Here is a 27,751-nt window from a genome sequence, read left to right as displayed (position 1 = left end):
GCCAAAGATTCGCTGCAAGGTCCGAGAGAACTCTCGACCGCGTACGCCTTAGATGACTGATGTATCGAACTGCCAATACGTTGTCAATCTTGAGCAGCACACATGAACTGTCTGAGTCCTTGGTCCAGCATTGAATCGCAAAAGACCCTGTTAAAAGCTCCAAACAGTTGTTATGCAACTGCTGTTCATGTGGAGACTACATGCCGCCGGTGGTGAAGTCGCCACACTGCGCGCTCCAATCGGACCTGCTGGTGTCTGGCTCGATGACGATGTCTGGCGGGGAACCGATTGCGCGACCATTCCACGCTTCCATATTGGTGAGCCACCATTGCAGCTCCTCTCTGGCATCCGTCGAGAGAGCCACCTTCTGAGAATATGAAAGACCCCTGTGAAAGTGTTGGACTTTGAGGCGCTGGAGGGTCCTGTAGTGAAGTGGACCCGGGAAGATAGCCTGGATTGAGGCTGAGAGAAGGCCTAAGATCCGGGCTAGCTGCCGTAGGGAGATTTGGTGAAGCGTGAGAGCTCTCCTGAGCTTGTGACGGATCTTCGTCACCTTCCTGGAGGGAAGACTGAGTGACATCGCCACGGAATCGATGGAAAACCCAGGAAAAACGACCTGCTGGGAGGGAACTAGTGACGATTTCACTTTGTTGATCACGAAGCCCAGGCTCTGAAGCAGGTTGACCGCTGTTTGGAGCTGATGCGTCAAGGTGTTGGGACATTGGGCCATCAGTAAAATGTCGTCCAGGTAAACTATGAGGCGCATGCCAGACGTCCATAAACGTTCGATCACTGGACGGAGCACCTTGGTAAAGCACCAAGGGGCAGAGGAGAGGCCAACGGGAAGAGTGGTGAACTCAAACACCTTATTGCGCCAAAGGAACAGCAGGAACCTCCCGTGAGGAGGGAAAATGGGTACAGACAGATGGGCGTCCTTGAGGTCGATGCGAGTCATCCAATCGTTCGGTCGGAGGAGATCGCGAAGCAGATGGATTCCATCCATCTTAAAGTGGCGATAAACTAGCCACCTATTGAATTCATGGAGATTGATGAGAGGTCTCTGGCCCCGTTGGTCTTGTCCACCACAAAGAGATTGCTGATGAATCCCCGAGGGTGGAGTAGAGTCTCCGCAATTGCTCCTTTGTGAAGAAGAGAACGAACCTCCTGATCGACCACAGCAAAATCTGTCGAGGAGAAAACGAGAGCGCGCGGTGGAACCGGTTGTGAAGGCTCTCCCTCAAACTCTATATGGAACTCCCAGACAGTTTGTAGGACCCAGGTGTCCCCCGTGACAGTAGCCCAAGCCTGGAAAAAATGTGCCAGACGACCCCCAACCTTAGAAGAGAAAAAGGGAGAACACTCACCAGAAGAGCAGGAAGTGCCCTCGCCTCGACCGCCTAGATTCTTGCCCCGTCGTCCTCTTGTAGGATAAAAGTTGCCAAATTTGGTTGAGACTTGGTAACTTCCTTGGTTGGAGCCTTGCCCTCTGCGCGAATTTGGACGGCCGGACGAGCGGCCCCAACCTCGTCCAGCCCCCTCGGAAAATCTGAGGGCAAAACACCTTCTTTATGGAAGATTGCGCTATGTCTAATGAGGTGAATGTGTTGACGAAGTACCCAAGCTCCTTTCTAAAGGGCTCTCTGAAGAGGACGCCCAGAGCAACCGGGCCAGCTTCTGAGTTGGCGAAGTCCCCGAGTTGGGGATCAATTTTGATGAGTAATGATCTGTGGCACTCTGTTGAAATGGTGCAGTTCGCGTTCCCTAGAAACACCACCATGCGTTGGGACCAGGAAGAGAGGTGGTCTGGTGAAATTAGAGAGCTGGATGGCTTGGCTTCCTCTCCCTTGTCCAGTATTTTTGTTATTGGGCCGAGGGCATCCAGGAGCTTGTCCTGGCACGCCCGCCAGGATCAGTCAATACCCTTTTTTGGGGCTTTGACGATTTTTTGAAGGAGGGTCGCCATCCTCTGATCAATATATGGGGTGCTCGCCACCTTTTCCTCTATGGAGTGGAAAGGACATTCCGCCCTGAGACAGTTTCGTACCGTGGCCTCTAACGCCCGGCGGATGCAGCTGATGACATACTGGGCCACCTTCTCGGAGGGTGCCCAATCTGAAGATCGGGGGTGCAGAATGTCGTCAGGATCGAACATATCTGCGCAAATATTCTGGGCCTCTGGAGTAGGCGCTGGGCACGATGGGCGCCAGGGGCGAGATGGGCCGGCTTGGTCATCTTCCCCTTGAGCAGGATCCCCGGTGAGCAGCAGGAGCCGTCGGTGGGGCAGAGTTTGTCAAGAAAGCCTGCTTAAGGTGCTCAAAGGCGTCTGTGTCAACCCCCAAGTCCCTGGGGCGCTTGGCCAAAGGGGGTTGCATGTCATCGGGGACTCCGTTAGATGGCAGAGGAGCCGGGATGGCCTGGGCCGCTTTGGCCAAATTATTGCAGGGCTGATCGTGCTGCAGGTTCGCGGTCCTCTAGAGGGCCCATAGCCTGCTCCACCGCTTTATGGATCGAGTCATCCACGGCATCGTAAAAATCTTCATCCCACTGCAAGGCTGTCAGTGGGTCCTCCTCCCATTGGTCTTCCTGTTATGTGTCTTCCTGGTAGGAATCCATAAGGGCCAGTGAAGACCCTACTCAGGAAAAGATAGATAAGCAAAAGGAAAGGGCTAGCCTCTAATAAAGGAGGGCTGGGTGTCAGCCTACTCTTTGGGTGAAGTGTGTTCGCAATCGGGCAAAGCCCTGGAACCCAACAGCCCTGGTGCCAATTGATATACAAGGGCAGCCTGCCAAATAAGGGCCCCGCATGTCTAACCTGCTAATACTGACTCGACTGGCCGAGCGTTAATGAGGCCTAAAGATAAAGACCCCCCCTTTGCGGGATAATAATCCTCGACAAACTGCCTAATGGCAGGTACAGACCTCAGCTGAGACGTTTGGGGGACGTTCGGAAATAATAAAACTGCTTTAAAGAAGCTGACAGACCGGCAATCCGGTGTAGGAGGCAGGCGAAGGCTTGTCTCACAGGCATTGGAATCCCGAGATTGAAATGCACAGAATGTGTGGAATCTCGGGATTGCACATTGTGAAGAGGACTCAGAGACGCGCCGTCAGGCGGCGGGAGGAGAGCACCGCAAGCCGCACCAAATTTGCAGCCGTTAGGGAGGAACACTCCCACGGCTGAAAGCGGGTGAGCCGAGTAGCGGCTGACCCGCAGAAAACCCAACGAATCAAGAATGAGCAGAGAAAATGTGGGAAAAAGGCGGCGCCCGAAATCGGCAAGACGCCGGTCTAGAAACCTCGAGTGCGCGGCGCTGAAAACCGCCAGCACCAGACAGATGCGCTGAGGCGACCCCTAACTGTGAACAGCACAAGGGGGGACCCAGGGAGAGCCAGGCGCGAGCCGGTCTCTTCCTGGGCGGGTTCGCGCGAGGATCATTCCAGGTGGGGGCTGATTAGCAGAGGGCTTAAAAGGGGAAGTTAGGCGGGCGGTTAGGACTGCGTGGCGGGAGGCGTGAAGGGAGGTTGTTTTGCGCTCGGGTACCTGGGTCATGGAGGAAGCGGCGGAGGTCAGGCGGGCTGTTCAACTCCTCTGTGCAGCAGGGCGGGAGGATTTGTTGATGCCCGGCGTCCCGGAGGAGGCGTGGGTCGGCTTGTCCCGCCCCCCTCGCAAGGCTGCGGAGGGCGTCGCCAGGGCGGTGGAGGCGTGTCTGTCGCCGGGCCCCGAAGACGATGACGACGGCGAGGCGGCCATGCCGGCTGATGGGCCTGGGCTTGTTTTGAATGCCGAGGAGGCAGGACCCCCGCCGTGTGACCCGGGCGCCCTCCAGCAGGTATGTGAATTCCCGTTTTTCCCTGCTGGTTCCCGAGGGGCGCCCGGGGGGAGGCGGGGACGTTCTGCGGGCCGTTTGACACCGCGTCCAGGGGGTCTCTCTTCTGGGACGTCGGGGAAGCAGCAGGCGGGGCCCAGGCCCAAGCGAGGGCGCAGCGCGGAGCAGCATGGGCGCGCGCACGCCCCCCCCACTGCTGTGGTGCCTCTTGCCCCTCTGTCCTCTGTGCCGCCTTTGCCGGATGGGGCCCCCCCATGCTTATGGCTCAATGGGCAGTGTTATCTGCTCTCCCCTGCCATGTCGGGGCCTGTCCCTGCCCCCCCCCATGTTGTTGGCCCCCCTCACTCGGTTGTCATTGATGCTGGGCACCCCCGGGTTGCGCTGCCGATGCGCCCCCCCCCTGAGGCCCCGCCCCCGGCTCCTGCTGTGGTCCAGGTGGGTGCTGCACATGCCACGCCGCCTCCCACGGCCCCCGAGGCTGTTGTAACTGGTGCTCCTTGCCCCCGGCCCCCCCCCACCCTCAAGTCCATGTCCCTGGGTGGTAAGGGTTTGCTGCGCAAGGGGGCGCCCCCGGCCACTGGTCAGTCTCTGTTCCCGGTCCCCAGGGGCTGTCCGGGTGGGCTTCTGGGTGGTCCTGAGGCTGGGTCGGTGGGTGGATTTGGTCTGGCGTCGGGGGGTGAGTGCGGTTCCTATGTTGGGGGTGATGTTTTAGGGGCTGTTTCCTCGTCTGGCTCGAGCGGCCGCAGCTTTCACTCTGCGCCTTCGGCTGGGCGGCTGTTGGCTGTTTCCACGGGCCCGGGAACTGTCCACACGGCTGTTTCCAGTGGTGGGCTTGCTACGGGGCTGCCTGTAGCGGGCGGCTCTTCTACAGCTTTCAGTGCACATAGCTTTCACGACATCGACTGGCAGTTTTATGATGGGGGTATCGGTGATGGGGCTATGCCCAGTGGGAGTGAACAAGTTGCATTTTCTGATGAAGCTTTCTGTGGGAGTTTTCGTGATGATGATTTGGAAGAAGGGGAATTGAGAGAGAAGGATGTTGGGCTTTTGGCAGCACGGGCCCAGGGGGGTGGGTTAGGGCAACCCGCTGTTTCTCGTGTTTTGCAGGAGTCTCGAGCGGACCTTGCGGGTGTACGAGGGGCAGTGTGGTCTGGACCTTCTCAGCGGGATCGTGGGGCCGTCGCACAGCAGTCGGAGCAGTTACCGAGAGGTAAGGATGGGTGGTGGTCAGTGTGGCAACCTAGGGAGAGTCTCCCGGTTAAGAGTACAAGATCTGTTGGTACGGGTGATGGGGTTGTGGTTGAGCGAGTCGCTCTGGCACCGAGGCTTGAGCGGCCCGTAATTTCAAATGTTCAACCTAGGGAGAGTCTCCCGGTTAAGAGTACAAGATCTTTTGGTACGGGTGATGGGGTTGTGGTTGAGCGAGTCGCTCTGGCACCGAGGCTTGAGCGGCCCGTAATTTCAAATGTTTCTACTGTGCAAGTTGCAAAAGAAGTTTCTATATCGGGGGATGGCGGGGTGGCTGCCACTCGGGTAGCGGAGGATAGTATCCTACCGAAAAAGTTGCCTTATTCTGGGGTGGGGATGCCCTTGGGGTCCCATTTGTCCGAAAAAACAAAGAATCTGATCTGGTCTGGGGCTTTTGTGGATGTTTTTCGACTTCTCCACAGGGATGTCCAGGCAAAAGAAGGGTCGAAAGAGGAGGAATTAGAATTGGCTCGGAGGCCTCGTGTTCCGAAGTCCATAGAGAACTGGACTTCGGCCTTTCTCATTTATGCCAGCGTTTATTGTCAACGTCATCCTGAGAAAGCAATAGACATGTTTAAATATGCAGATGTCATCCGCAAGGCTCACAGTTATTTTGGCGGCTTTGCTTGGTTGTCCTACGATGACGAATTTAGGGCGCGCATGGCCGCTTTCCCTGAGCGTTCGTGGGGTACGGTTGACTCTGAGTTATGGTTGCAATGGATGGCATCGGCAAACCCTCCTGCTACGACCCACACAGCTAGCGGGCAGCCTGTGTTTTATCGGCCCTTTTCAGCTCGCCCCGCTCAGTCTGGGGCGGGGGTTTGGGGCAGAGGTCAATCAGCCGCTTCTGGCACTTGCTGGCATTTTAACAGGGGTTCCTGTAACAGACCCGCTTGCAGGTATAAACATGAGTGTTCACAGTGTGGAGGGAAGCATGCCCTCACCCAGTGTTTTCCCGGCCAGAGATGGGGTGATCAGGGACGGGGTTCTGGGGGCAGGGGGCAGCAACATCAGTCTGTTTACAAGGGCCCCTACTCCTATTAGGCAGGAGGTTCTCGATCTCTGGCTGGTGGATTATCCGGATTTTGAGGCCGCTAAGATTTTGTCTTGGGGTTTCAAAATTGGGTTTCGGATTGGGTATCAGGGACCCAGGGTGGGCAGGTGGTCGGATAATTTGAAGTCTGCGAAGGAGAGTCCACATGTGGTGCGGAAGAAACTGGATGCAGAGCTTGCGGCTGGTAGGATTGCTGGTCCTTTTGTGAATTGTCCCCTGCCTGACTTGATTGTATCACCCCTGGGTGTGGTGCCCAAGAAGGCGGAAGGGGAGTTTCGTCTTATCCATCACCTGTCCTGGCCCGAGGGTTCATCAATCAATGACTTTATTGATCCAGCTGACTCAACTGTCAATTATGCTTCGGTGGACGATGCCTTACGGCTCGTGCGCACGGCTGGTGTTGGGGCTTTGCTGGCGAAGAGCGACATTCAGTCGGCTTTCCGGCTATTGCCCATTCATCCTTGGGATTTCAGTCTGTTAGGAATGCATTTTGATGGTAGTTTCTACGTGGATCGGGTGTTGCCCATGGGCTGTTCAGTGTCATGCTCCCTGTTTGAAACTTTCAGTACCTTCCTACAGTGGCGATTCACTTTTGTTAGTGGCCACGCGTTGGTCTGTCATTACCTTGATGATTTTCTTTTCATTGGGGAGGGTCGCTCTGGGCAGTGTCAGTCGGCTTTGTACATCTTTCAGGCTCTAGCGGAGGAATTGGGTGTCCCCTTGGCGCCGGACAAGACAGAGGGTCCCTGTACGTCCCTGACTTTTTTGGGGATCGAAATTGATACTCTGTCTATGGTGGCGAGACTGCCTGTGGCTAAAGTGAAGGAAATGTCTGCTTTCATACATCTGGTGTTGGGGGAGCGGAAAGTGGTTTTGAAAACTGTTCAGAAGTTGTTGGGTTATCTCAATTTTGCTTGCCGGGTTGTTCGGGCGGGCAGGACGTTCTGCAGACGTCTGGGTCTGTCCATGTCCGGAGCAAGCCTTCCCCATCATAGGGTGCGCATTACCACCGCTGTGCGTGCCGATTTGACTGTCTGGCTTCGTTTTCTGCAAGAGTTTAATGGCGTGTCCTTGTTTTTTGCGGATGAGGACATGGTGTGGCAAGTACAGTTGTTCACTGATGCGTCAGGGGCTCACGGATTCGGAATATTTTGGGAAGGTCGATGGTGCGCGGCCGGCTGGCCGGCGCACTGGAAGGATCAGGGTCGCAGCATTGCGTTTCTGGAGCTCTTCCCGCTGCTGGTTGCTTTGCACCTATGGGGGGATGAGTTTCAGAATCGTTCCGTCTTGTTTCACGTGGACAATTTGGCTGTAGTACACCTTGTCAATCACCAAAAGGCTCGCGATTTGCGGGTTTTGCGGCTCCTGCGCGCATTCATGCTGCGGTGTCTGCAACTGAATATTGTCTTTAAAGCGCGGCATGTTCCTGGTACTTCTAATTGCATCGCTGACTCTTTGTCTCGCTTTCAGTGGTCCGAGTTCCGCAAGTTAGCTCCTGGGGCGGACCTGGCACCAACAGCGATCCCACAGTACGTATGGGACCTGGGGGATTGAGGGTTCACCACTTGGTGGAAAATTCTGTGGCTGAATCCACCAGGCGGGGTTATGTGAAAGCCTGGTCTGAGTTTCTGCAGTTTGGTAAGGTTTCGATGGGGCCGTTCAGGGCTGGTTGGTCTGATGAACAATGCATCTTGCAGTTTGTTTTACATTTGGCGGACAAAGGCCTGTCGCCCACTACCATTTCGGGCAAATTGGCTGGGGTTTCTTTTTATGGACAGCTTTGGTGGGGGAGGGATCCGGTTGGGGGGGTGTTGGTTCGTAAATTGTTGAAAGGTTTGGCCAGGCTCCGGGCTGGGGGTCAGCAGCTCCGGCAGCCTGTGACGTTTGAATTGCTCCAGTTGATGTTGCCGGAACTGGAGGTGTGTTGTCATGATGCTTTTGAGTGTGCCAAATTTCGTTTGTGTTTTGTGTGGTTGTTCTTTGGGGCATTTCGGGCATCAGAGTTGCTGGGGTTGCGGGGCAGGGTAGGTATGACCAGCTGTGAGGTGGTGTTGGAAAGTGACAGAGTGCGACTTTGGCTGCGGGCATCCAAAACCGACCAGATGGGGAGGGGTAAGTGGGTGTTCCTTGGTAGGAGTGGTGTCTCTGCATGTTGCCCGGTTGGGGAATGGGAAGTGTTTGTGTCCTCTCCGCATTTTCTCCAGGGGTCCATATTTTGTCATGCGGATGGTAGTCCCATAGTTGCATCTCAATTGTTGGCTGTATTACGCAAGGTCTTGTTGCGTTTGGGGAAGGACCCTGTTCAGTTTGGTACCCATTCCTTCAGAATTGGTGCGGCGACGGAGGCCGCCCGCTTGGGGTGGGACTGGTCCCAGATCCGACGCATTGGTCGTTGGCATTCCAAGTGCTGTGAAAAGTATGTGAGGAAATAGTGCATTTTTGGCTGGTCTAACATTTCTTTCTCTCCTAGGTCCCTGGCTATCAGTCGCCGGATGCAAACGAAGGGTGTGGATACTGGGGCACTCTTTTATTAAACGAGCAGCTTTAGCCGCTGCCAGCCAGCTCTGTGGGAGATCACTTGGTCTGAACAGTATGACACATGAAGTCTCATGGCATGGAACAGGGGGAATGCGCTGGGGTGGGCTTTTTCCCGCCTTGGCTGCTTTGGTTTCGCAGTGTTTGGGGGGCCCTCCGGATCTCCTGGTGCTACATTTGGGAGAGAATGACTTGGTTTCTCTCTCTGGGCTGACCTTGTTAAAATTAATGAAACAGGACCTGGAAATCATCCGAACCACATGGGAGAGCACCATGCTCATATGGACTGAGTTTGTGCCTCGTTTGCACTGGCGTGGGGCACGGACCCATTCTGCCCTGGAAAAGGCTAGAAGGAAAGTGAACAGGACAATGCGCCTTTTTTGTCAACATTGGGGGATATACAGTTTGAACCATTATCATTTACAAGTATCTGAACATCATTTATTTTGTGAGGACGGTGTGCATCTCTCAGCTTTGGGCCTCTCTTTTTACCTCCTTGAACTCAGGGACTTGATTAGCAAGGTTCTTCAGGTACAGTTGTGGTGTGCTCCTTCCTTTCCTTTAGGTGGGGCAGGAAAACGCTAAAGGTTTTCCTGGGTGGCGGGTTTTTGTTAGTGGGGGTGGGCAGCCTGGAGCGGGTTGGCCATCCTGAAGGGTAGCGTAGGGTAGGCTAGGGGTAGTAGGCAGGAGTTTGTTCGGGGTTTTGGGATTTAGGTTTCGTAGGCTCACTGTAGAGTTGTAGTATGTAAATAATAAATAAATAATGAATGTGTTTATGAAATTTATGATGCACCTGTCCTAAAATAAAAGTGGCCTTTCTTGCTCCTGAAAGAAGGTGTGGACAATGATTTCTTGCGCGAGGGGGGACCCAGGGAGAGCCAGGCGCGAGCCGGTCTCTTCCTGGGCGGGTTCGCGCGAGGATCATTCCAGGTGGGGGCTGATTAGCAGAGGGCTTAAAAGGGGAAGTTAGGCGGGCGGTTAGGACTGCGTGGCGGGAGGCGTGAAGGGAGGTTGTTTTGCCCCACCCACCCTCCCTCTTTTTTTCTTTTTCTTTATTTATTTATGGGTTTTATTTTGCGGTGCTCTAGGCACTGTTTAGTTTAGGTAGGTTTGCCACTGTTAGGATGGGTGCCTTTGTTCTTTTGCAGGCGGGTTTTTGTTAGTGGGGGTGGGCAGCCTGGAGCGGGTTGGCCATCCTGAAGGGTAGCGTAGGGTAGGCTAGGGGTAGTAGGCAGGAGTTTGTTCGGGGTTTTGGGATTTAGGTTTCGTAGGCTCACTGTAGAGTTGTAGTATGTAAATAATAAATAAATAATGAATGTGTTTATGAAATTTATGATGCACCTGTCCTAAAATAAAAGTGGCCTTTCTTGCTCCTGAAAGAAGGTGTGGACAATGATTTCTTGCGCGAACTGACAGTAAACACACGGCCGCCTACGGCTGGAGTAGAGCGCGCGAACGCGCTAACGAGCCTGAGGGGGAAAAATTAGCAGAAAACCCCCCACAGCCGGATACAATAAGACCGAGCACACATGGGAATGAAAACCCAATTGCAAATACACAATAACAGAACCTGAGGGGAAACAAGCAAAAAAAAAAAAAAAACGAATTCAGATACAATATGTAAGCGCATGAACTAAGCACACAACAATATGAACAGAATAACAGCACCACAGCTGAAACAGGCTATAAACTCAATACTGTAAGCATTGAGAGTCAAACAATGAGAGAGATATATGAAGGCACTTATCTGGCTGCAAGCAGCGAGCGAAGAAAGAGGGGGATTGGAGGTTGACAGAGGACTAAGATATAACTAAGATATGCCTGTGATTGGTGAACTGTCATGGACAATCTGTACCTGGACTCTCTATTTTTAAAACTTGTTTATTCCCTATGTTCCATGGGAATAGCAGTTTTTACTGTGTTCTTTGAATGGCTGCTATTCAATAAAGTGAAAAAAGAATAGCATAATCCTTGCCTCCGTTCCTGACATAAAATTACCCGTATGTAACGCTTTTGACTAGCAAGCAAGTCTTCTGGCTTCTCTCTACCTTTCGTTCTCTCTCAAAGCTCCCCACTGGCAATTCTTCAATCTCCATGTGTGTGGATGACTCACAGAGCTTCTAGGAATGCAAGTCTCGAAAACAGACAAGAAGAAGTTACATACCGCTGAAACTAGTTTTGCAGCCTGGTCTCTGTTACAAATGCATGCACCTCCCTAATTCTTTCTAACCGATGGCTGCATCTTCAGGTGACAGAAGTATTCAACACATTTCCAATGTTAACAAACCCATGCTGCAAAAGCAGAAGTAGCAAAATGGGTTCACTTCTGAATAACTGTAAAGCAGTAGTTGGATCCACTAATGATTGGGGTATGTAAGGTGCTGCAAGGTAGTAGATGGATCAGTTGATGGTAGGAGTATGTAAAGCATGTGAAACTTTAATAGAAGCCTTCCTGAAAAAATGAAGTTACTTACCTATTACATTGCTTCTGCAGCTTGGTAATTGTTACAGATTAACATGAGTAGCATACTTTTCTACTTGAATTGAAGCACAGGATTGCAGTAGAAAGCAAGCTCTGTGAAACTACATTACCTCAAAATCATGCTACAGACACAGAATTAAAGTACAAAGAATATGAGTTTGCACACAGTCCATAAATGTTAGAACAGCTCTGTTGGTAGAAAACAGGCCTCCTTGCTCCTGTTGTGATTCAGAAACCTATCATTTGATGCACAATAAGAGGATGGAGCGGGCCACGCCATGCCTACTCTTGACACACAAACCCAACAGGCGGCTGTATTGTCCATGACGATTAGGATTGAAAAATTCAAATGCTGAGGATGAAGAGGTCCCATCCTTTTTTTTTTTTTCAGAGTTTTATATAGCGCGAACTAGACCCGAACTGAATCAGGTATCAGAGCGCTTTACATATTTTTCCAGTTACTTTCATTTTAGGCACGGGGAGATTAAGTGATTTGCCCAGAATCACAGGAGGTTTTGGCGTCGTTACCGAGACTCGAACCTAGATCCCCAGGTCCGAGGTCGAGCGCCCTAGCCGTTAGGCCAACTCCTCTCCCTATCCTTAGAACTGAGGTATGTGTTAACCACACAGATCTCACCATCAGTCCTTTACTCAACCATTAAACCTTCCTTCAATCTCAGGGTGTATTATTGCTCACAGAAACATGCTTCTCACTTACCACTGAAACTGCTGAGATCGAGGGAAGGCTCCTTGCCAGTTATCTTTGTGTAGATCTCAGGTTTGTGAAGCTTCAAGCTTTCTAGAAAAGCAATGGCCCCGTTCTTCCCCTTTTTTTCCAGGAGATCCAACAAGTGACCTGCAGAGGAAAGGAACACAGTATGAAGAGTCTTCCAGTAATGTGGCTCTTGGGAGATTCATGGTTAATCTATTCAAGTACAGTTACTCTGATGCGTTACTTTAAGGAGATTCTTCTGCAGTGATGAACAGAATGGAGAAATGGAGGTCCCATTGACTACTACATCTGGCCACAGGAAAGTTTACAAGAAATCCTTCTTGAGGGATTATTAGGGCCAGACAGAGGCAGTGCCAATCATGCTGTGTTCTGCCGGTCATGTGACTGCCTTCCTGGGGCGGAGCTTTGCCAGTAAGATTGGGCGGGGTGTGAGCTTTAGATTTTGAAACAATCACGCTGGCATAAAGTTAAAATACATATGACAAGCAGGGCACATGAAAGGGAATAAAGGGGCATTTTTTAAAGACTTTTAAAGCAGAGAGTGAGACTGTGTGTGCATTTTTGTCTGTGACAACAGACACCTCACTATACCCGACTGAAAGTACCTGTACCCAACTATTCACCAGAAAAGAAATTTTAAAGAGGTTGTTACACCCCAAACACCTCCTTCCTCCAAAACTATGCCCCTGACAGCCACTTGTAAAACCTCCCTATTCGCCTCTAGATGTAAAAAATGCGAATGACTGACAGTAAGTAGGCAACAGAATGAAGGCTACCCACAATGGCAGAAAATGGGGGTCAAGACAGAGAAGAGTAGTATGAGTAAAGGATAAAGGAAGAAACAGAATAAGCGGAAAGAAGAGGTTAAAAGGGAGTTCTTTGGACAGATTAACCCGTACTAAAGAAGCCCACCATAATAGGACTATGTATGGTCCACGTGTGCATGTTGCCTTTAGGGTGACTCAGCTGCACAACAGGCAATGTTGAGACACCTGTGTGAGGCAGTGTGCGCATGGCAACAACGTCCCACTGAGAGTGACCTTTATTGTGAGGGCGCTCACCTGCCCTCATGGCGCTGTTAGTTAACCTGGGGTCATGCAGCACCTCCTCTTCATCCAGGTGATCCATCACCCTGGCCTGCCGCAAGTAGGGCGTTAGGCGGGACGGGCACAGACATTTCACTATTTTGTAGCGGTGACGCTCAATCATTTCCCATAGCTTCTCCTCATCCAGGGCATTGAGCTCTAAATCCTCACGTGTTCCAGTTGCCATGGTCAGTTTCCAACTATGAAGAGAGAAAAAAATTGAAAATATGTTTTACAATAATTTAATTACTGACATTTTCAAAACACATATCACAAAAGTTCTGCACCTACTGTCTAACAAAGACAGAGCTAAGGTCATATAGACAACTGTGTAAGAGAAGTGAGAGCGTATCTCCTTTACTTTAAAACGCATTGCAATTAATTCTTTTATTTATTTAATGCGATTTTATATAGCGTGAACATTACCTGAAGGTGTCAGAGCGCTTTACATAAGAACCAGTTGCGATACATAAGGATTTAGGATTACATGAGTTACATAAAAGATACAAACAGAAACAAAATACAAATGTGCAAGTTGTAAAGTCACACAAAGAAGAGATACAAACAGAAAAAAATTGCAGATGTATAAGTTGTAAAGACACACAAGGAAGAGATACAAACAAACAAAATTGCAAATGTACAAGTTGTAAAGTCACTCAAGGAAGAGATACAAATAGATAAACTCTAAGAATCACATAGGAATGGTAGAGAGTACAAAGGTCTACTACATATACTAGTGGTTAGAGTTATCTATATATACATATATATACAAATAGTAGATTTTCTCAGGTTAAGACCAAAAAAAACAGGAGAGCAGAGTTCTATTAAGTAGGATCGGAGGGGGGACGCAGTCACAGCACCAAGGGAGGGCTGTAGAATGTCTGCTGTTTTGCAAGATGGTGGACCAAGGACAAGAGCGACAACAGGAGATGGTCCCAAACTGGCAGGGCGCACACATGTTTCCAGTCCAAACGTTACGAGTGCCAAGTCCAAAGTAAACCAGGGAGCCAAACCAATGGAGGAAGAACAAGAAGGAGAAAGGAGCCAGACAGACAAAAGGGGGGCAGGCGGTCTCCGAGGCACAGCTGTGCCGTCCATGTGCATAGGCCCCGGGCAGCGGTGGCAACAGTGTCTAATCCATTCCCCCAGGTTGGAGGGAGATCGACACAGGCTCCAGGGCAGCAGTCTAGAGAACGGGACGCCGCAGAGTCCGAACCAGAGGGGGCGCCTCTCCGTCAGGGACAGAAACCAACAAGATCAGATAGTCCCGGATAGGAGCGCCGCAGTTTCCACCCCTGCCAAAGCCTCCGTCGAGGTAGGCGGGCCAGCGGTAGCGAAAAGCAGCGGCGGTAGAATCAGGAGGGTCAAGTAGAGAGAGCTCCAGACCCGGCTCATCCGCGGCAATCCAGAGAAATCACGGAAGCATTGGCAACATCGCGACAGGACCTGCCGAACGCCCGTCACCAGGGAAACCCAGAGCAGAGGCGGGGAGAAGGAAGACAGGCAGCGGAGTAGAGGGGAGCTGTGCCCGGTGCCCAGCTGGGCAGGCGTCAGCCGCAGCAATACACCGGAGGTCAGACTCCCCCACAGCTTACGGGCGGCTCCACCGGGCAACGGCGATGCCTGCTCGGACTCCACTGAACAAAGCCTCAACCGCACATCTCTCGTGTCAACAGGCGGAAGACTGGAGCATCGAGGATAGCACTAAATAAACTGAAAAACGTCTTCAGAGACCGCTTTGCTATGTACCAACGGCGCTTCAACTGTCCCGGGCTATGAGCATACAATGTATCCATTGAACTGTCGAACTAACTGTGAGAATGTCTGCATAATCCATGTACTGCTATCATGAGATAATCTCTGTATGTATTCTGTAATATGAATGAATGAATGAAATATGACTTGTATTGCGCTACTTAGCCCAAAGGGCGTCAAGGCGCCTAACCCAAAGAGAATCCACATAGCAAGCTTATTGATAGGCCTTAATGAAGCACCACGTTTTCAGTGTTTTTCCAAAGAGAGACAACGAGGGTTGTAACTTTATGTCAGAGGGGAGAGTATTCCACAAGCGGGGGGCCACGGTGGCAAAGGCCCTGCCGCCCCATCTGACTTTCTTACTACGCGGGATGCACAGCAAATTCATGTTGGAGGAACGAAGGCTCCTGCTGAGGGGAGTAGGGAATTAGCAGAGAGCCTAAGGCATCTAAAGGTCCAGCCAGAAGCGCTCCAAAAACCAGACATAGGATTTTAAACACAATTCTTTGCTGGATCGGGAGCCAATGGAGCTTCTTCCTGGCTAGAGTCGCCGAGAAAGACTTGGGGGCTTCCAACACAAATCTCGCCGCAGCGTTCTGCACGCTCTGAAGGCGTTGAATATCGCCCTTATTGATGTCTGCATACAGAGCGTTGCAGTAGTCTAATCGGGAAGACACCAACGCAACTACAGTCTGCTTACGTGCGTGAGGGGAGAGATAGTGGACAATTCTCCTCAGAATCCTGATGACTCCCCAACAGCTAGCCACAGTTCGATTTACCTGAAGGTTCATAGTCAGCGAGGTGTCAAAAATGACACCAAGATTCCTGGCAGAAGGCGAAGGTGTAGGACAAGCTCCCAAAGAGGGAGGCCACCACTCATTGGACCAGACATCCTGGTCCTTACCAAAAATCAGCACCTCGGTTTTATCGCCATTCAGCTTTAGGGAATTTCGAATCATCCATTCTGCAACTACTTGCATGCAGTTCCTAAAGCTGGACGCAGTGGTGCTGACCGAGTGGGTCAGGGACACCATAATCTGTGTATCATCTGCGTATGATACAACCTCCATCCCCTGCGATTTAACAAACCTAGCAAGTGGGGCCACATAGATATTAAACAGGGTCGGACTTAACGCCGACCCTTGAGGAACCCCACATTGCAACGATTTAGCAGGGGAGAGGAACTCTCCAAGCTTCACCCTCTGCTCCCTGAGTTTTAAGAAGGAAGATAGCAAACTCAGCGCTGAACCCTGCAACCCTACCTCCCTCAGACGAGTTGTTAAAGTCGAGGGAGACAGGGTGTCTAATGCTGCCGTCAGATCTAAAAGGACCAGCAAGGTGGACTGTCCTTGATCAACCTTAGTTTGGATATTATTCATCACCACAGTTAAAGCAGATTCCGTACTGTGTGATTTCCTGAACCCATGTTGGGACTGGTCCAGGTAACCAGAGGAATCAAGAAAAGTGGTGAGATGCGAATTAAGGTGAGATTCCAGCATCTTAGCAGGGGCCGGGAGCAGGGAGATAGGCCTAAAGTTTTTAAGATTTTCTGGGTCCAGAGTAGACTTTTTGAGAAGGGGCTTGACAATCGCCTTTTTCCAGACTGCCGGAAAGGAACCCTGAAGGATAGCGCCATTCATCACCTCCAGTAATGGTGGTAACAAGGTATCTTTACAGTCCCTCAGAATCTTTAAAGGGCAGGGGTCCAGAAGAGAGCCCAACTTCGTTTTGTTCAGCAAGGAGTAAAGGTCTTCTAAAGTAAGGAGGGGAAAGACCGTAAGTGTCTTATCCGATTCTCTAGACCCTGGCTCTATCCTATCTTGGATAAGGCTAGAATTATCGTCAAGAGTCTTTCTCTGTTCTTCCAGCATAGTGTAAATATCCACAATTTTAAAATGGAAGAAGTCAGAGATCCTGTCGCAGAGATCTTGCGAACCTACGACTGGGTCAGGTTCCTGTAAGGAGCACAGGGAATCAACAATCTTAAAAAGCTCCCTAGGTGAGGAAAGGGACATGGTACGTTTTGAGAAAAACTCCTGTTTTTCCTTGATGATCGTGGCCTTATACTCTCCCAGTAACCGTTTGTGGCAATCTCTATCAATCGGATTCCAAGATTTCCGCCATTTCCTCTCCTGTCTCCTACACTTCTGCCTCAAGAGTCTCAAGGGCTCTGTGAACCATGGGGCAGAGGGTTTAGCCCTTGCTGAGTAGCAAAGGGAGGCAGGGGCCAAGACATCAACAGCTCTCGCGAGGGAGATAGCGAGCGCCTGTGCGGCAACACCAGCATCTCTAGAAGCCAGATTGGTCACGGATCCTATTAGGGGGGCAAGTGCCTCATTAGTAATATTCCTAAGGCATCTCTTAGGGATTCTGTTGGCAGAGACCTGGGGAGTCCGGGGTCCTAGAGAGAAAATCAGCTCTAAGGGCACGGCCAAGTGATCAGACCAAACCAAACCAATGGTACGGGAGGACCAGAAGAAAGCCTGGGGTCGTTGGAAAATACCCCGTCCAGGATGTGCCCTGCCAGATGGGTCGGGCTGGTCACCAGCTGAAGAAGACCACATGCCGTAAGAGGACCCGTCAAGGAGAGAGTGTCTTTAGAACTCAGGTCATCAAGATGGAAATTTAGATCCCCCAGAATAGTAAAGTGAGGTTTGCCAAAGAAAGGTTCCATAATTCTGAACAGATCATGAGAAAAGTTGGATCCAGGCCCCGGGGGTCTATAAATGAGAAGACCCGTAAAAGATGTCGAAGGGGAGGAGAAAAATGCAGAAATGTATGGCCTGAAAGGAATCAGAGGGCTCAGAGAGGATTTTTATCCTACATACAAGAGAGGATTTATAGAGGATAGCCAATCCCCCCCCTCTGCGTTTGACCCTATCAAATCTATGTAGCGCATACCCTTCCGGGACGGCATTCAGCAGATCAGAACCCGATGAATCCGAAGCCCAGGTTTCCGTTATGAAAACCCAGGCAGGAATCCTAGCCGAGACAAAATCATGAAAAGCGATATTATTTTTAATGAGCGAGCGAGCATTAATTAAAAAAAACCTTTCCGAAAGGAGGGGGACCCCGTCAATGGGGGGGAACTTGTACACTTCCAGAAGCATAGATAGGAAGGGAGTCGCTGTAACAGGTAGGGCAGAAGAAAGAGCTTACCAGGTTCTCAGGAGTGGATTGATGATGACAGGGTACGGGGGAGGGTTTCAAGGCAGTCAGGTCAGCATGGGAATAAGAACAAACTACAGGCCCGACTACAGAAGAAACATCATCCACTATACAGGAGTCGTCCAACAGCGCGTCCTCAATGCGGACGGGCGCAGACGGGCAGAACTCTGGCATAACTCCGGCAGAAATCCGGCGATTCCGCTGCGCGAAACCGCTGCGCGTCAATGTGACCTGCTTAAATACACGCCTAGCGTCATGGTGACCACTAGACCGTCACCGCGTGAGAAATGCGCCGCCGGGCGTACCTTTACCCCCCCAATATGGCCGCCACGAAGCAACTTGCTCGGAGTATCGGGAAAGGGGCCCGCCAAACAGCGGTGGTTACACAATTATGCTGCGGGTAAGTGGACAGTGCAAAATACGATGTTTTTTAAAAAGGGGGCCTAGGCAAAAATGAAAAACAACCTAAATACCTAAACGGGGATATTAAAAGCCTATAATCAGGCTAGCTATGGTAAATCACCAGCGCAGCGCGCTCAGCTATCGCAAACAGGGTTTCTCCCTCGATTTTCCCTGCTTAAATACACGCCTAGCGTCCTGGTGACCACTAGACCGTCACCGCGTGAGAAATGCGCCGCCGGGCGTACCTTTACCCCCCCAATATGGCCGCCACAAAGCAACTTGCTCGGAGTATCAGGAAAGGGGCCCGCCAAACAGCGGTGGTTACACAATTATGCTGCGGGTAAGTGGACAGTGCAAAATAAGATGTTTTTTAAAAAGGGGGCGAAGGCAAAAATTAAAAACAACCTAAATACCAAAACGGGGATATTAAAAGCCAATAATCAGGCTAGCTATGGTAAATCACCAGCGCAGCGCGCCCAGCTATCGTAAACAGGGTTTCTCCCTCGATTTTCCCTGCTTAAATACACGCCTAGCGTCCTGGTGACCACTAGACCGTCACCGCGTGAGAAATGCGCCGCCGGGCGTACCTTTACCCCCCCAATATGGCCGCCACAAAGCAACTTGCTCGGAGTATCGGGAAAGGGGCCCGCCAAACAGCGGTGGTTACACAATTATGCTGCGGGTAAGTGGACAGTGCAAAATACGATGTTTTTTAAAAAGGGGGCGAAGGCAAAAATGAAAAACAACCTAAATACCAAAATGGGGATATTAAAAGCCTATAATCAGGCTAGCTATGGTAAATCACCAGCGCAGCGCGCTCAGCTATCGCAAACAGGGTTTCTCCCTCGATTTTCCCTGCTTAAATACACGCCTAGCGTCCTGGTGACCACTAGACCGTCACCGCGTGAGAAATGCACCGCCGGGCGTACCTTTACCCCCCCAATATGGCCGCCACAAAGCAACTTGCTCGGAGTATCGGGAAAGGGGCCCGCCAAACAGCGGTGGTTACACAATTATGCTGCGGGTAAGTGGACAGTGCAAAATACGATGTTTTTTAAAAAGGGGGCGAAGGCAAAAATGAAAAACAACCTAAATACCAAAACGGGGATATTAAAAGCCTATAATCAGGCTAGCTATGGTAAATCACCAGCGCAGCGCGCTCAGCTATCGCAAATATTCTATTGCTTGTTCCCTATTGGTGTATATCCTGAGAAACATGAAAGATGTAGTCCTTTAACAGGAAGTACATTTCTATGCGAACGGATCTCCCCTTTCCCCACTCTTAGAAGGTGAATATATGCCGGATTTCACATAGAACTGTACTGAGTTCTTTGCACCTATGGCTCCTATGCATTGCTGCCTAATTTTCCTAATGGCCTGTATTTTTTAAGCTGCCTGTAATTCATTATATAAAGCTTTGAACCTACAACCCTTGTCTGTCATTCTTCTTAGAATGTTTATCACCTGCTACTGAGCTTAAAAGAGTGATGACTCCTGTTGGGGAGCACCATAGTCCCTGTCAGGACTACTCTGGTCCCGGTCATAGGAGTTGGCACGCCACATGTATGGGATTTGAGGCAAGGTGTTCCGAGCTGACAGAAGGATGTTGGATTCATTGTAGGTGATTACATCAGAGGGGGCAGTTAATATGGGAATACTATTGGGTAGTAGTAAATCAGAAGCTGAGCTTCAAAGAAGAGGTGTAACCAGCAACAAAATCGAGTTTGTTTTGTCACTGTACATGCACATCAGTTGTTTGAACTTGCCTGGAGTAATGTGTCTAGTTCTGGAGTCTGGTGCACTGACAGTAGTTATGAAAACAACATCTGCAGAATTGTTTTACCTTCTGGAGGCTACATTTGGGATTCTGAGTTTGAGATGATGTGGCCTTGGGGTTGTTTTTAGGGCAAGATTTGATGAATATGACAAGGCACTAGCTCACATACATTTTAATCAGCGTTGAGTCTGATCCGTGACAGAAGCTACCCTGTTCGTGTAGTAGAAGAGCACGGAGAGCTTCTAACATGTGCGACTCTGATGTGGTCAGAATGACACATATTCACAGCGTTGACCTCAGTACTTAAGCAAAACAAATTAGTGTCAGTGCCCTCGTTAGGCGGTCACTTCCGCCTGCACTGCCCATTGTCACTGTCAGCACAGACAACTACAATAACAACACAACTACTACCATCACACTTCTACAGTTGAGAAAACTCAGACTATTCCAGGCCCCAAAGCTGTAAGAATGGCTTTGGCAGCAGGTATTTGTCATTTTTAATGCATATTGAATTAACAAACAACTGTTGTTGTGCTCCTCTATAAATTAACCAAATAGTGAAACTATGTGGCAGACTCTCATAAGTGCTGGTGTTGACAACTGAATACCAGTGCCAGGCACTGTAGACCACAGGCTCAAATTAAGCCCTGGTTGAACAGCATTTTGAAACTCCTAAAGAAAGAAAACTATCAATATGCTAAAACCTAAGCTTTCGTGTTTGGGATGGTTAAGGAAAACAACGTTTTGTCACGTAGTATTTCTTAGGTAATGAGGGAAACCAGATGGTTCTTTGAATCCGACTCAAGAGGCCCGGTTGGTCTGTCATAGTGGAGTGCAGTGTTAATTTTAGTCCGGAGGTTGTCAGTGAGGCCCACAAGCACTCCTTTTTGGAAGCCAGCATTTATTTTTAATCAGTCATTTGCCGTGAGCAAGAGAGGGAAATATGCACATGTGGGAGAGAAGGCAGAAGAGAAAGACAGAACAATTGTCACAAAGAGAGTTAGCAGGAATCTGCGACAGTGAGTGATATAAAAGATCAGGGAGTGCCTGGTGTGGGATTAAAGAGGCATGAGGTAGCTTCCAGACTACCAGCGTTGGTATTTGGCCCGCCATCATTTATTAGCACCGGCCGCAGGCTGCTGACAGGAGCTTCGGGCACCTGAACCCTTTCTTATACAAATTAAGCACTGGCTGGAGTGCAGTGGAGCGACACATTAGTCATGAGCACCACTTAACTGTAAGCTCACACTTTCACAACAGGGTCGATGTCCCTGTCTTTGCTATTTACCACTCACCCCTCCCCTGACGTTATGTAACATTAAAAAGAGAAGCATCACTTCATTCCTTCGCACATACTTTTTTTGTGCATGACTCTTCATTTCATTTTCAGTGAGCTAAATACGCAGCATTTATTTATTTAACACTCTGTTGAATAGTTTCAGGTAACAAGAGCAGGACGAATATAACAGATATCAATATATCTGCTTTAATAATACTAGCATGTCTTCACATACATCACAACAATAAGTATCAAAAGACATTATGGAAGACTCAGCATCATGTAAATTCGAAAATAAATAATCTGCAATGAAGCAATGGTGGCTGGAGTGGGACGATGATGGGAGGGGGAAGAATCAGTCGACCATGCTTTGACTAGTGGTACGGGGGAAACAGTGTTGGTAGGCGATTGAGAGAATGTATTTGGAAGGTCTGAGTCTAGATGTTGTAAACAGTTGCAAAGGGGTTGGCAAAAGTCTTTGGGTCTGGAGGAGGGGGTTGTAATGTGACAAATTTCGCTGGTTAAATCGCAGTGTGTCATGGCTGGAGTAGTGGGACGAAAAACACTGTCTGAAGGAAGGACAATCTCTCTCATAGCCAATAGCAAAGCAATGGCTGAGAACCGGCGACTATATTCAGGAAGAGACGAAACATTACCCAGGAGTACCAGGAGGGGGGAAGGTTCAAGGGCCAGTGAAGTTATATGGGATAAAATCTCGACGACCGCTGTCCAATATGTGGCGATGATGGGACAGGTCCATGTCATATGTGCAAAGTCATGTTCTGGTGCTTTGCATTTAGGGCAGAGGGAGGACTTTGAAGGATCTATTTTGGCCAGGGCGGCAGGCATAGTGTACGTTCGGTGTAGAAATCAGAAATGGAGTCATTTATGAGCGTTATTAAGAGATACCAATTTCGTTTAAATGCAGCAATAAGTCCAATCTCTGTCGGTGACAGGGTACCCGAGGTCTTGTTCCCGGCATTTTCGGACCCTGCCATCCTGGCCATACTGGCACGATAAAGCCTAGAGACTAAATGTCTTCCATCGGCATCTGTAATTAGTAATGTAAGAGGTGTAGTATAATTTCTCGGGTGCCAGTGGATAAGAGGGGAATCGAGAGCACATCTTACCAACTAATATAATTATACAGCGGTATACGGATATCAAACATCGACTCAACGGTGTGTTCCGATCACAGCAATCTTGACACAGTACATCCGAGTAAAGGTGCAGTGTTGAGTTATTCATTGTGACAACTGTTATGAAACACCCCAATTTCCTTCCCACATACTTATGATGTTTCTCATTCCTGGAGCTTTCCAGTCACTTAGCTTTGTCTACGGTGGGCACCATAATCTCACATGATTTTTATAACCTTGCTTACCCCCTCACTTCTTGCAGGATAACTGGATGAGACTCAAACAACTCCAACCCTCTTTTTCTCATACCTCCATTGGGGTCAAAATAGGACAACGTTTACATCCCATGCCCACTCATGCCACAGTCAGAGAGTGTAACCAATACAAACACAATTCCAACCAACCTCACACAGGCTACTCAGTAAGAATTAGACATCTAGCAACAAAGTACGCAATGAGAATCACACATATATTAACAAATCCCCTCACGAAGACTCTTCTGCATGTCACACTAAAATTCACACATGCTAAAGAACAAACCGCTCTCTCTTAGAGAAGCACATACATGCACAGACCTCCAGCTCACACCGGCTATGGAGTAAGACTCATTTTTCTCTCCCATCTTATCTATAACATATACACAACTTCAAAACACCTTCAACACCTTCCCTCTACTATGGGTTAAGAGTCTATTACATACACCCCCACACACGAAATTGTAACCCAAGTCACATTGGCTATGATGCAGTTCTCCCATACACACAGCTACAAACAACCTCTTAGACTATGGAGTGAGATACTAGCAGTCTACAAAATTCTGAACAGGTGCAGCACTGAGGCTGGGATTCCACAGCACCTAGTGCATTCAGATTCAAAACCTTTTCAAAGAGGTGTGCTTGTCTACAGCGTAGTTACTTTAGCTGTGGCCAGGCTGCTCTAACAATAATACTGGCTTAGTAAGTAGCGGCTACTCCTCAACAGATGGGACACCAAAGAAGTAACACTAACGGTAGGTCTTTAAGTGACAGAAGCAGGACTTACAGGTGGCTCACTAGGAATATAACCTAGGCGAGAATGGAGTCAGAACTTGTATTTTTACTCAATCATCTATCAATATGCTCCTCTCATTGGGTGAAGCGCCAGCTCCAGAAATCTGTCTATAACCTACAATTCACTCATGCCTTAACTGTGCATGTTCTGTGCGTGACAAACACTTCTAATAGTGTGCCCTGGTGAAGCTTCCTTTACTCGTGCTATGCTATCCCTGTTCTGTGAGAAACTAAAGCTTTCACTGCTGCTGCCAAATTTGTACCTGTCCTGTGATGGGTAAAGCATGTGCTGATGGTACCCTAGCTATACCTGTTCTCTGAAGGAGGGAAGCGTGCACTATTTCTGTCCAAGGTGCAGCTGTTCTATGAAGAGGGATGTTTCTTCTGTTGTTGCCCCATCTTATGCAAACAAAGAATATTTTGAATAACATGCCTAGCCCAGTCAGCAGCTTTTGTTTAACTCAGGTTGAAAGCAGTGCATTGTCCTGACACTGAGTCTCTGGTTTAAATCACAGCTTTCCAGTTTGACAACACTGTGTGACCCACAACAGTTACTGTTCTTCCCTCTCCCTCTTTCCCGTCACCATCATATCTGAGAGCACCTCGAAATACTTCAGATATGTCACGTACTCAAGTGGGATTACAGCGTATAGTAGACAGCTTTTTGCTTTTTATGAACGAGCTGGGTTTAAGAGTTAATAAAACCAAAACTTTTACTATGCATTGCGGCAGGCACTGTAAACCTAAGAGGGCCATATTTATAGCAGGACAGAAGCTTGAATCCACCAAGCAATTTTCCTATCTTGGGATACTTTTCACTCAGAGTGAGTCTTGGTCGCAGGCCAAGTCAGCTAAAAAACTTGCGATGATTCAATTGATGGCCGCTCTCAAGACCTTCTCAAAGAAATTAGGCACTAGACCACATGTGGAGCTAATTAAGATCTATAAAGCTAAATGTGTGTCTAGTGCTACTTATGGCAGTGGGGTATGGGGTTTTGTCGACCCCACGCCTATTCAGGTGGTGGAAAACTCCTTCCTGAAGTTTAGCCTTGCGGTTCCCAAGAGCACCCCTAATTATAACTGCAGAATTGGGTCTTCCCTTTATATCAGATCTAATTAAGCTGGAGCCTGTACTAATATGGCACAGGCTGTGGACACATAAAGCAACAAAGCTTAACAGAGATATTTTGACAGATATTCTAAAATTAGAGGGAGCCTGAAGATACCGTGGCTGAGCTATGTTTGTAACTTTTTAAGGGATATTGGAAAATTGGATTATTTTTTAAACCCTACTAATATCTCAGCTATTTTGCGTAAAGATTTAAAGGAGGGTTTAGCTTTCTTGGATTCTTTAAGAGTCACAACTGAGGTCTTAAAACCCTCTGTTCTGCAACATCAATGATATTAACGACTTTTAATATTCAGCCCTATTTAATCTATGTGCTAGATAATTATGAAAGATTCTTATTGTCTTGCTTTAGATGCGGAACTTTCCATAGATTGGTCAGTTTCCCTACAGTAAATAATTGGACGCATGATTTACCTCCCTGTCCCTGTGATGACATCTCACCTCAGAGTACTATACATGTTTTTCTTTTCTGTAAATTTTATGATGTGATCAGACAATGTTTTATTACCATTCTTGAGAGAGATGGGCCACCGTCACTGCCGTGTGGCCATGCTTAGCATTCAATGTCTTGATAATCACCTGAGTGTTGCAACAACTACACTATATCTGAAAAAGGTGATGCGCAGTAGGAAAAGTATGATTGCATAAACGCACTTTTAAATTTATTACATTATGGACTTTGAATCCCCTGCAATTGATGAATTTCTTGTACGCCACGGAGAAATTGTAAATGTATTTCTTTTTAAGATTTTAATAAACTGTCTTTTTTATGTATACTTTTATGATTGCTTTTCAACAATCGAATAAAGTTAGATTTGATTTACTTCAGATATGTACTATACAACAATCTCTTCTGTGTGGTTTAATAGGGCATAATGTTGCTCCATCTATAAAAATAAAGGCTTACTTAGGAGAAACGACAAGTGACATGAGTCAATAACACAACTTTCACAGCAGAAGGGTGGGGTTCACTACTTCTAATAAAGGCCACTCAGTGTAATTAAATAATCTAAGGTCCTAAAGTGAAACAATCAAAAATACACTTTGTTTATGTGAACCTCAGCAGTAGATAAAGAACAGTCAGCAACACTTACAGTAGGGCAGGCGGTCCAGGTGAGCTAAGAGCTGCTCTTCACAGCCTCCCCTGGGCTAATTTTCGAGATAGGAGGCATTGCAATAGGAGAATTTTGGGAGCCAGCCACCACCACCTCACTACCAGCGCCCTATTGGCACTGGTAATACAGCAGGAGACCGCTGGAGTTGGGCATGTGGTTCAGGGTATTAAGACCAATGTGAGTGTTGCTTGGTAGTGTGAGCATGTCCTGTTTGATAATGCAGCCTATGATTACAGAGCTGATAGCTCGAGGCGGTTTGACCCCTTATGCACCGAGTTCCTGTTTTTTTTTTTAGGCAACTAAGTAACCTGGCGCTTGTCTGCTTCTCAGGGACACCTCTGCTACCATTACCTGCGCTGTGCCTTGTCGCAGGGAAGGGGTCATTGATTGATGGTGAGACCCGGAAGCCTGAATCTGTCCAATATTAATTTGAAACTTGCTTGTCTCTGACTTAACTGTAAGTTGTACTATCCCCACTGGTTGCAATCCTTCTTTTTACGATGTTGTCTTTCACTTTGGCCGAGCCATGGGAGGGAGATAGAGCTCATCCTGGATGTCCATTTTGTTCTACTATGTTCACTGTGGGTTATGTCGAGTCTCCATTTTGTCCCCCTGATGTCACTCAGATGTTGTTGTTTTAGCTCCAAGTGGCATAAAAATAAAAATAGGACTCTCCTCGCTGCTCTAAACTGGCGGCCATCTTACAAGGACATTCTCCCCCCCTACTCTTAACTATCTATTTGAATATATTAACTCGCCAGTTCCTTTACCTTTGAGCCATGGTCATTTTATTCACTCTCAGCATCCCCCTAGACTTTTTTTCCTCACTACTAGTCCTGCTTGACTGGTACACATTTCCAGCACTGACTAAATTAACCTGATTGACCACTAGTTACTTTCTTAATATATCCCCCTAGACACTTTGTTCCTCACTACTAGTCCTTGCTTGACTGGTACACATTTCCAACACTGACTAAATTAACCTGATTGACCACTAGTTACTTTCTTAATATTACACCTTATGCTCCTAAATTCACCATCCATTCGGAAACTCATTATAGTTAACACACCTTCTTTAACTTATTTTAAATTAATGTTAACTGCCAGTGAATTTAATCATTGTATCGTAGCCGATGTGTTTTATTTCATGCCTCTTGCACCTGAAATTGCCCATTTTTCTTATCTATACTACTATTATAAAGAGAGAACTTGCACCTTTTGGCCAGGTAAACTCAGGAACCACAGTGCCAATCCACACACCCAATACATTGTTGGAATCCTCAGGGTGTGTAGATGGACATAGGCAACATTACATTTAAAAAAAACGTAAATTAAAAAATTAAATTTTGTAAACAAAGTAGTCCCCTAAAACAAGCGCCGGCAGCGACGTAGCGCTGACCGCGACCTAGACGTAATGACGATATGCGGGGAGAAGCGGTGACGTGCGGCGAGGAGTGGCGGTGGAGTCCGGAGTGGGCGGCAGCTCGGGTAAGCCAAAGAGCGGCGAGGAGCGGCGGTGAAGTCCGTTGTGGGCGGCTCAGGTAAGGCAAAGGCAGGCTGGAGGCGGGCGGGCGGGCGGGAGGATCGAGGCGCGAGACAGGAGGCGGGCTGGGCAATGTCGGGCTGGAGGCGGGCTGGGCAATGTTGGGGCGGGCGGCGGCGGCGAGGCGGGAGGCGGGAGGGATGCGGTCAGGGCAATGTCGGTGCGGGCGGGAGTGCACAGAGCCTTAAAATGCTGCCCCCAGCCCCCTTCTGCCCCGAGCAATGCCGGGGCGGGCTGCTATAGTTATATATGTATGCATATTCTGTGTGACTAATGTTATTTTATTTTATCTCGAATTGTGTGATTTATGTTACTTACCCCCCATGTCTTTGGCCTATGGGACTCTTATAATTGTATTTTACTTTTATTGTGTCATTTATTCTATGCTATTACTCTTTATGATTACGTGGCTCTTCCTTATGATGCACTTT

General features: G+C 48.7%; 1 protein-coding gene across 7 annotated transcripts in view; it reads right to left on the bottom strand.

Annotated features, from left to right (window-relative positions):
• Positions 1 to 27,751, bottom strand: part of CARD14 (caspase recruitment domain family member 14) — a 630,897-nt gene that overhangs the window by 162,959 nt on the left and 440,187 nt on the right. For 3 of the 7 annotated variants that reach the window (XM_078654066.1, XM_078654065.1, XM_078654070.1), the window contains 2 exons: positions 12,941 to 13,164; positions 11,865 to 12,002 (listed from right to left, as the gene is read on the bottom strand). In XM_078654066.1, coding sequence (XP_078510192.1) covers positions 11,865 to 12,002; positions 12,941 to 13,151 — 349 coding nt within the window. In that variant the 5' untranslated portion in view covers positions 13,152 to 13,164. Of the gene's footprint in view, positions 1 to 11,864; positions 12,003 to 12,940; positions 13,165 to 18,192; positions 18,318 to 18,360; positions 18,463 to 18,752; positions 18,806 to 27,751 lie in introns of those variants that run through there. The other 4 variants (XM_078654069.1, XM_078654067.1, XM_078654072.1 and 1 more) reach the window with 4 other exon arrangements.

This window comes from Lissotriton helveticus, chromosome 7 (assembly GCF_964261635.1).
Source record: "Lissotriton helveticus chromosome 7, aLisHel1.1, whole genome shotgun sequence".
NCBI classification, from domain to species: Eukaryota; Metazoa; Chordata; class Amphibia; order Caudata; family Salamandridae; genus Lissotriton; species Lissotriton helveticus.
This window is presented reverse-complemented; position numbering and strand designations above follow the sequence as displayed.